We start from the raw sequence: 10,005 nt of genomic DNA, 5'->3' as shown, positions 1-10,005 counted from the left end.
CTCTTACAATGAATCCAAATGAACAAGACATGTTCCATTGTCTTCCCGACGTTCTTTTACTTACGATAATCTCTTACTTGTCGTTCAAGGAATGTGTAAGAACCAGTGGTATCTCCAGGAGGTGGAGGTATCTCTGCCATGAGCAAAAGAACATTTCCTTCAAGGAATCCGAGTACGTGAGCCGTTCTATCACCGATCGGTTCTCAAGATACGACGCATGAGTTGCCTTTTTCCGCTTCATCAATAAATGGATCTCTAGAGTTCCTCATCACCAAGCTGTGGAAAGTATCGAGTTATGTTTCTCTAATCCGGTGGGTTTCACGAATGCCATCGAGGCTCTAATCGAATTCGCGGTCTCCAAGCGTGTGAAGAAGTTAGTTCTTGATTTTTCGAACCCTGCGTGGAGAGGCCACGGTGATGTATCAAAACTTCATTACTTTTTTCCTTTGCCAGAAAGTTTTTACAGTCTAACAAGCCTTGAGTCACTAACACTTTACTGTTGTGAGTTTGATCCATCCAAACTCACAACCATGGGATTGTTACGAAGCCTATCCATTGGTTGGATGGATTTTAAAAACCTCTACGCTTACGTATCCAATCACCCTCCACTATATAGTCTAAGTATCAAACAATGTTGGGGCAAATGTTTGGGCTTGAAGGCCACTTTGATAGCCAGGCAGTTAAGAGAGCTAGTCATTGAGGATTCCAACCGTTTTGTGTTTTTCTTGCTTGAGCTTCCCAATATACACAGCTTCAAGTTCTCAGGCGAAGTTACTAAGATGGTCTTCGAAATAATGCCTGCGATCATAATTAGAAATGTCTATTTAGATTTTGGGGCAGAGCCTGTGTACGACAAACCAAGTCTAGCAACAGAAGCAAAAGGTGAAGTTATCTCTAGTTACCTCAATGATTTTAAGGCTGCTCAGACCTTGACTGTGTGTCCTTATGTCCTTCAGGTATGTTTTAAGTGTTTTATTGTAAGTTATATGTTCGTTTAAGGTTCCTTCGAATATTTAAAATTCTTTGCGATATGGTAGTACTAGTAGTTGTTGTTGTTGTTGTCTAGTGAAGAGAAAATATGTTGAAGATATGTAGTTGTGAATATTTGAACTATTTACCCACTAATAGTTACCTATGCTTGAGCTCTACTATGCAAATTCAGGTTGTTATGATGTGTTATTGATATTTTAAAACATGTTTGTTCTTTTCTTATGAAAGGCTATTCCGGAATGTCACGAACCAGACTATTACCTCCAACCTGCAGAAACACAACATTTGGTCTTGAGAACAAAGATGCATACGAAGGAATTTATTGGAATTAAGATGCTTTTAAGGAACTGCCCTAACTTGGAGACTCTAACTTTAGAAATCCTTCCTCCAAACCCTGTCCCGGTATAATTTCTATATATGCAATTTATCAAAAGAGTATAGTAACGTTTATTTAATAAAGCACATGATTAATGTTGTTTATTTATTTTGTAGAAGGTTCTGAACTATGGTGGCATCAATCCAGATACATTTTGGATGGAAGACGTGACTTATAGGTGTCTAAGGAGGTCACTAAAGCTCGTGGTGGTTAGGAACTTTGGTGGTACTGTGAATGAGTTGAATATACTGAGGTATTTGATTCGTGAGGGCGGTGAGCCTAGAGGTGTGCTGAAAAGGGTGGAGTTGTATGTGCCGGATGGGATGGAGGAAGGTGAAGCGACGGTACTATCTGCCAAAGCGAAGATCCTACAAAGCATTTCGAAGCATGTACAAGTTCTTTGTGCATGATGCTTGACAAGTTAGACCTTTTCAAAAAAGTTTGTTCACCAGTGGAGTTTGTTTGCTTTTTCTTGATGGGCCTTATCGAGTGCTTTCTTGCCCATCAAGTTATTAGGTGTTTTGCTTTCTTTTCTTCTTAATTTGTTCGGATTTTGGATAATCTTTGTTGCATTTGGCTTTTATCGTTTAGAGTCTATCGCATCTCTATAATTAGAGGTTGCGAACATCTTGTAAGATACATTGATTTGCATTTATTAAAAAACCAAAAAGAGGAAGTCTTAACTTCCCAACAAGAGCTTTGTATCGCTTCTTGGAATCGATCCCGACCTCTCTACACTCCATCTTCTCTTGCGTTTCACCATATCTCTCTGTTCTCACTCTACCATCTTCCGTCAAGTCAAAAACAGAGCCTTGCGTCCCTGTTTTATACGTCGCCCCTTCACCATTTGTTTGCTTATTGATAGGACTAAGTACGTTGCTAAAGAGTTTAAATTTTATTCGCGAAAAAATGAATTATGGCTAAGTTTAGGTAACCAGAATTTACATTATCCAAAATCTAGATGTTATGTTAGCTAAATGGTTACCTGGAAATGCGTTTGAGAAGTGTTTTGTAACAAACCCAGTCATCTTCTTGACTTGAGTAAGACGCACTGTGAAATAAATGAACATGATTGACTTTTATTACACAACCGTAGAAAGAAAGTATCGGTTATGTATGACTTTTAATTTAACCGAAGATTGGTTTGGTTTAACATGTTTTTGTGGTTTACTTTAAGTAACGACACGTCATCACTCTTCAAAAAAAACGGTCATATCTCGTGGACGTGAAACTTTATTTAAATCCAAAAAAGTATCCAATTTTGACTCAGAGAAACAAGTCTCTTCACAACGCAACGGTCATGTGGGATTCTAATATAGAATACGACGGAACTTGTCGACGAAGAAGAACCGACGACACGGCGACAGACGGCGGAGGAGGAACTCTAATCGTGAAGATAGATCAGAAGTTGAATCGTGAAGGAATTGAACCCTAACGAACATATTCGTAAGTAACGTAAATCATCTTTGATCTTCCTAGATTATGAACTTGAACCTTAAGAGTCTTTGTGATTCTTTCAGTGTTACGCTTACTTACGTTATGAACTTGAACCTTTCGGTTTTAATTCAAAGGTTTGATCGGTTCTTATATATGTTTGAATTGATCTAGGGTTTTGGTTTTGGTTTGATTCAGGCACGAAACTGTTACAGTATGTTTGGGTTCTTCTTCCTCGTGGTGATCTGGTTAGGTTTCTTCCTCCAATCCTCTTTTTTATTTTAGGGTTTGCAGAATTGACTAATCGTACAGATCTAGGGTTTTTGAGGCACAAACCTGAGAATAGAGGCATATATTTCTCTTAGTCTATTTATACACTTCTGATTGATTTTGTTCATCATCTCTTTGTGCATGTTATGTTGGTATCTTGAATTACTTTTGAAGATGAACGTGAAAGAAAGTGCTTCATGGTCTAAAACGAAGCGACAGTGGTGGAGGATACACAGAGGTTATGGATCTTTGTTAACTATTTTACTTTGCTTCCTCAATTTTCGTTTGTCACCATTCCTTAGTTCCTTGCGTGTTGTTATTTCTTTTCTTCTTTGATTCTTTGTATATTTACTTGTTTACATACATACATTCTTGATTCCTTGTTTCCTTGTTTCCCTGTTTCTCTGATTCATTGTCTTCTTGGTTGTTTCCTTTGCTTCTCTGTTTCTCTGATTCATTGTCTTCTTCCTTGTTTCCTTGCTTCTCTGTTTCTTTGTTTTCTTCCTTGTTTCCTTGCTTCTCTGTTTCTTTGATTCTTTGTCGTCGTCCTTGTTTCCTTGCTTTTCTGTTTCTTTGTTTCTTGATTGTACACTTTCATACTTTGTCTTCTTCCTTGTTTCCTTGCTTCTCTGTTTCTCTGATTCTTTATCTTCTTCCTTGATTCTCTGTTTCTTTGTTTCTTGATTGTACACTTTCATAATTGCTACTTGCTTCCTTCTTTTGTTTCGTCATCCATTGTTTCATTACCATTTACTTTCCATGTCCTTAACTTGCGTGTGCTTATTTGCTCACTAACTGTCTCAGTCTAATTTTACATATAACAAATTATGTATTTTGCTTTGATAGTTATAATAATACTTTACAGATGGAGACTCTTGAGAGCGTGATCTGTCAAGTAAAATTCCGCATCCTCATTTACTCTTTTGTGTGTATGTGGGAACAACTGTTATACGATCATTCTTCTCTCTAAATATTTTATTTGTTGGTTTTTAGTTTTCAGGGTTTGAGTACTGTGCTTTCCCCAAAATATACAGCAGTTCGATTCCATGTTATAGTTTCTATACCAAACCAGGTAACGTATAACTGTCTTAACTAGGCTTAGTCATCAATATAAAAGTCAGACAAGTTAGATTCTATAGATATGGAAAGTTAATAAGTTCTGTATTTTGTTCCTCAAATCTGAAGCGCTTAGTTAATTTTGGTATTTCGTAGTATGAATTTTGTCACTAACTGTTTCAGGAAATCATTTAAAGAATAATCCTGCTTTTGATCTGCAGATTCAGAGAAGATGAAACAAACTCCATGGTTCTAATGCTCTGTAAGTGACAGCTGAATCTTACTTTAATTCTTGTATATCTTTCTGGCCATGTGAAGTCAAAACTTGAGAAACAAAGGCTATGTTACTGCCTTGCTGGTATGGATATTGTTGGAAGTCAAAGACTTCAAAGGAGGTCTGAACAAAAGATCAAAAGGTGATACTTAAATTTTGTAGTCTTTAGAAAGGAACAAAGAGCTGACATGATCCATATTTGCAGTGTGAGTATCGTGTAGGATAAATTTATCCAAGTTTGAGGAGTTTCATCACAAATTAATGAACTAAAAGGTATTCTTTCAATTGTCCTCTCTCACCCTTAAAGATTACTAGTGTACGGTGCCACAAAGTTTTCATTCATTAGCTAAGTAATGAACATGTGATTCTGCTTGCTAGACTCTATTTCCAAGTTTGAGGAGGACAAGGAGAAGCTCTATATACGATATGAGCAACTAAGTAAGCCAACAAACTCCTTTATGAAACCACTGTTAATAAGATGACAAAGAAGCCTGAATAGGAGAGGTTCTACAAAGAAAAGCTTGCTCAGTTGGAAGAATCACTCAAGGTAAGTAATAACCTTACGTCTATTCATACTTTCTCTTTTCTTTGTATGCAAATTCTGTGGAAACTTCAGCAAACATTGTGGAAACTTCTCGGCTCCTTCCTAGAGGAAAAAAGCCTAAGATGAGTGATAGATAATTTTTCTTCATTTGAAACTAGTGAAAAGGTCTTTAGTGTTTCAATACTTTTGAAATTCACGAACATGTCCCTTTATGCTATATAGTTTAAATGAAAGATTAATTGCATTTTACTAAGATCCACTACAAGTTAACTTATCTATATCTGCTTCTTTACAATGTTAGGTTTGACTGAATGATCAAAAAGTTGCCAAGTGTTGTAGTTAAAGCTCATCATTCATTTTCTAGAGCATGTAAGCAGTTCTAGACGTTTCTAGAATAACTTCATCGTGGAGAAAAACAAGGCGATCCAACCAGCCAAGAAATCCACTTGTAAGTTGTAATTTGTTTTATTGCTCTCTTGATTATTTCTAAGTCATAGGGCAATTTAATTTTGTGTAATGTTAGTCAGTACTGGTGTATACTGCCACTGATTGCACTCTATTTCATTTGTATACTGCAGTCCCTAGCTAAGAAAGATGAAGTTCTAGAGAAAAGACAAAAAACTGCAGCAAGAAACAAATATGTGGAAAAAGCATTCGAAATCAGTAAAAACACGTTTGTCTCTTGAGGTTTTGATGGTTTATTGTGTTCTCTAACTGGAACCATATAATAGCACATACCTCTTAGACGTTTTTATTTCAGGTCTATTGCAACAGCTGAAATGGTTGTGCATTATCTTCTTTTTTCTTAAGTTGAATCCTTCTCCAAAGTATGTTTCTTCAATCTTTTGTTTTCGAGTTGTCTTCTCTTTCCTTTTTATGCAGTAACTATCTATTTCTTAGTTAGGAGGACAATGAGAGACTCTATATGTGAAAGGAACAACTAAGTAAGCAAACATTATGAGAGCACTGTTAATAAGATGGCAACATTTACTCAAAACTTAACACCTTCCCTTGTAATATCAGGAGAGATTCTACACAGAAGAGCTTCCTCAATTAGAAGATTCACTGGAAAAAAAAAGAAGCAGGTAAGTAATAGTTTTGCTTATATTCTCTCTTTTCTTTCGTTTTTTATATGACATAATGAAAATTATCGAGGTGTCTCTGGTGAATGAAAGATTAGTGTCTCTTCATATGACACTAAAAGGTAAAGGAACATGAACCTTTTATTCTCTTTTATTTTGTAGTTTGAAATGAATGTTTGATTACATTATAGCATGATCTACCACAAATTAGCTAATCTATCTGCCATTTACAATGTTGTTTTGTTATTAAAGCTTATCATTCATTTTCTGAAATCTATAAGCAGTGGGAGTAAAACAAGAGAACTCCACTTGTAAGTTGTCACTTATCTGATCTCGTGATTATTTCTGATGCATATGGTAATTTCAGTGATGGTACACTATTTCATTTGTAGACTATACTGGATTTTGCAATAAATAAATTTGTGGAACATTTTTGCATGGTAAATCTATAGACATGTTCTGGTCTTGGTTTTAATGGTTTATGGATGTATGTCATCTTATTTGGTTTTTATGGTTTATTTTCATGGATTGAGACATTGTGTTTAGTTGCAACCAGATTCGGGACTACCTCATGGATTCTTTGGAACAAGGTTTGAATACGGTGTTTTCCCCCAAAATATACAACAGCTTTGATGCGATTTCATAGTGTTTATACAAAATCAGATAAAGTATAACTGTCTTTAACTAAGCTTAGAATCAATATTAAGTCAGAGCAGTTGGCCTAAGCTAGACAAATGTATTCTAGAAATGAAGCTTGTTGAGTTTAGTTGTTCTATCTTAACTCTGAAGCACTCAGTTGATATTCATAATTTAACTTTGGTATGTAAGGATTGTGACCATATCCCTGCTTTTGATTTGCAGATTCACTTTTCTGCCCAAGAAGATGTAATAAACTCCATGGTTCTAATGCTCTGTGAGTATAGTTAGTTTGACAATTGAATCGTATCTAAATCCTTATTCCATGTATATCTTTCTGGCAGTGTGTCCACTGAGGTAAAGCCAAAGATCTATGAGTTGAAGTCAACACTTGAAAAAGGTTAATTACGAGAGGAGTGCTGCTTTACGAGAATTTGAGATTAAGTTATTATAGTAATTTGAACTCTTGAAGCTAATTTGTGCGGAAGAATTGTGAGTACAGGTTGCAAAGATGAATAATGAAGAAGAATAGATGAACTTTTCAGTAGAACAGAAGGATCAGTAAGAAAAGTTCTTGTCCCATATCAATTTTTTGAAGCAATGAAAAGTTGATAAACAAATATCAAACTTGTTTGCATATTATTGAACATGGAGATATAACTTAGAAGAAGAGGATAAAGAATCTCTCCGGATTGTTAAGGAAAAGAAAGCCAACAATGTCACTAAGGTTAGTAACTTACCTCACATGTTGCCAGTCAATAACAACAAGACATTGTTATAGACAAAGTTAGATCTCAATATCTGATTGAATGACCAATCAATTTCAAATCTTTTGTAACTTAACTATTTGTATGCAGTTTTAGACAAAGGTAGACATGTTTGCATATTATTTGAATAAGGTGATATATATGGAAGGATGTAAAAGGCTGAAGAGAAAACCGAAAAAAAAAATCATTAAGGTTAGTAACTTACCTCACATGCCTTTAGCCAGTAGTAAGAAAAATTTCTTTACGAGACAGAGAAAGGTAGCTCAATGTCAGATCCAATGACCAATCAATCTTAAATCTTTTGCGGTTGTTCTTTTCACCCTGAGAACCTGTTCTTGTTTTTTTCTTGTTATTGATGGATATTACACTTACAGGGTTGATAATGCTCGGCTTCCTTTGAGCAGTTTGGTTATTTGTGAGATATGATTTTGCTTCTCTTGGTTTCTTGATCAGTTTCCAAAATGGTATTCCATTAAGATGAAGACTTTTCTTGACATGCTTGCATATAAGGTTGGTCGTTCTAAGCTTATATGCTCCTCTCCATCTTTTCTAAATTATATGTCCTTCCACACATTGTTTTATAGTCGGGCAATATTGTGTGACTATGTCTGAAAGTAACGTTTTGCAAGAAATTCAACATTGAACCTAGAGGCCTTGAGTTTTATTGGTTCCCAAAAGATAAAATTATATGAAGGACAAGATCCAGCCAAATACAATGAAGCGTTACTTAATTGCACAAAAATCTTTTGCTTGTGTTGCAGGATGTTAATAATCTCTTGCCTTGTAACAACCCTTAAAACCATCTTGTGATGATTCAGGTACATTAATATACACTCCCTTCTATATCTATATCTTTTACTTCTTATATATGGGCTAAATGTTGCAGCGACAACGAAACTTAGACGTCACGGTAAATTAAATGACAAATCTGAAATCTCTAAACTCCATCTTTATTTTTAAGAAAAGACAGGGATAAGTTTTTATATGAACTCTCATCTTCTTTATTATTATTTTTTTTTAAAATAACTGAACATCATATTTATAACTACGCCTAATTGATAATAAGATCCAACCTAAAACCAAGTAAGAAATAAACACATAAAACTCCTAATCTCTTACAAATTAAAGTAATCCAAATGGACAATCCTAGTAATCCATAGATGAGACCTTACGTATTATCATTCAGTTTTATAGTTATTTCTCCTTGTTCAATGGATTTTTGTGTTATGAGCTTAGTAGCTAAATAGTTAAATACGATTTAGATATTTTTTTGTAGATGTTTGGTAAAAATTCTAGTTTTATCCCAACTGTTTTAATGTCTTGATCGATAATTTTTGTAAAAATCTTTAAACGACAACTATTAAGAAACGAAGGGAGTATTAAATAATGACTACTACATTTCTAAGGAGTTCTCTTAGGCCATAATTATTAATAAGTGTAACGCCCGTGACCCGTTTTGGGGGTGTCACCAGCGTGTTTCGGTTTGTTGGATCGATTTTTTTAATTGCAAAATTGTGTGGTTTTGGTTAGGGTTTAACCCTAAGTCACGTTTAAAAGAGTAAAAGTCGTGTTTTGTTGAGAGGGGACCGCTTTTATTCTTCTAAAAGGTTTCTAAGTTCTCTAGAGAGGTTTTGTGAGGTTTGAGAAGTGTTTTGAGGCTTGTTCCTGGTGTTTCTGTCCTTGGGAAGAGAGATCTCGTAGCTGTGGTGTTAGGAGAGTCCTTGGTTGCTATTATTGTGATCTGTTCGTTCTTGTTTCTGTCTTTTTGAAAGGTGAGTGCATGACTAGGCTGATCTAAGCAGTTTTGATGCATATTTTGAGTGTTTCCTCTAACTGATATTTGATTTCTGTGTTTGTATGCTTGTCTATGTGGTATGGTGTCTTGGTAGGAGTCTGGGGAGGTGATAGATCGGGCATGGAGTTCTGGAGTTGGTGGATTCGTCGATGAGAAGCGGCTGGAGCGATGTTAGGGTTTCGGTGTCGCTTGACACCAAGGGGATCGACACCAACTTTCTTTCTCGCGAGGATGGTCGCGAGTGTCGAGCGACACCAGCGGATGGTGTCGATCGACACTGCTCGTCAGAGCGGGTCATGTTGTGTTGTTTTGTGTTGCATTGGTGGTTGTTTGAGTTAATACTTGAATGTGTTCATTTCTGCTTGTGTGTATAGCCAGTGGTGGGATGATTGCCTCACATGTATTTATGAAATACTTATGCATCTCTTTCTTTGATGCAGGTAAAAGTAAAGTGTGATCCGTGGAATCATGGCGAGGAGAGGAGGATGATCTAGGCACTCATTGGTGTTTTAGATTATTGTTGGATTTGTTAGGGTGTTAGAATGGAATTTAGAAACATGTTAGGATGATCATGTTTTGGAATAATGTTTGGTTGAACTTGTTGGTTTAATAGAATTGTTTTATTGGATTTTTGGTAAAGTCTTTTGCTGGTTAATATTATTGGTTTACTTTAATGAGATTGCTTGGTTTAATTGATTTAAATTATTATGGTCGGTTTAGCTGGTTCGAATTAATTGGGTCAATCCGGTTTGCATGTTTAAAAGAAAAAAAAAATGGGATG

The 10,005-nt window shown here is 35.6% G+C and overlaps 1 protein-coding gene and 1 long non-coding RNA gene across 18 annotated transcripts; both read left to right on the top strand.

Annotated features, from left to right (window-relative positions):
• Positions 1 to 1,927, top strand: LOC17888250 (putative F-box/LRR-repeat protein At5g54820). Its single transcript, XM_023784803.1, is given in 3 exon segments — positions 1 to 956; positions 1,219 to 1,392; positions 1,483 to 1,927. Coding segments are annotated over 3 exon segments (1,416 nt in total). The 5' UTR covers positions 1 to 8; the 3' UTR covers positions 1,777 to 1,927.
• A 749-nt stretch (positions 1,928 to 2,676) lies between these two features.
• On the top strand, positions 2,677 to 9,706 carry LOC111831255. 17 transcript variants are annotated; one of them, XR_002834496.1, is made up of 22 exons: positions 2,677 to 2,812; positions 2,999 to 3,048; positions 3,245 to 3,308; positions 3,936 to 3,965; positions 4,064 to 4,142; positions 4,348 to 4,542; positions 4,606 to 4,673; positions 4,779 to 4,947; positions 5,246 to 5,392; positions 5,523 to 5,607; positions 5,705 to 5,771; positions 5,849 to 5,888; positions 5,968 to 6,029; positions 6,120 to 6,148; positions 6,311 to 6,337; positions 6,560 to 6,616; positions 6,888 to 6,911; positions 7,007 to 7,389; positions 7,520 to 7,621; positions 7,804 to 7,939; positions 8,191 to 8,247; positions 9,319 to 9,512. It is a non-coding gene; the product is annotated as an uncharacterized LOC111831255 (long non-coding RNA). The 17 variants fall into 17 exon arrangements; XR_002834495.1 differs by having other exon boundaries at positions 5,845 to 5,888; XR_002834492.1 differs by having other exon boundaries at positions 5,523 to 5,888; positions 7,007 to 7,062; positions 7,165 to 7,223; positions 7,317 to 7,389.
• Positions 9,707 to 10,005: the final 299 nt, after the last annotated feature.

The sequence above is a fragment of the Capsella rubella genome, unplaced genomic scaffold, assembly GCF_000375325.1.
Source record: "Capsella rubella cultivar Monte Gargano unplaced genomic scaffold, Caprub1_0 scaffold_4, whole genome shotgun sequence".
Taxonomy (NCBI): Eukaryota; Viridiplantae; Streptophyta; class Magnoliopsida; order Brassicales; family Brassicaceae; genus Capsella; species Capsella rubella.
The sequence above is the reverse complement of the archived record's forward strand: the minus strand, read 5'-3'. Positions and strand labels throughout refer to the sequence as shown.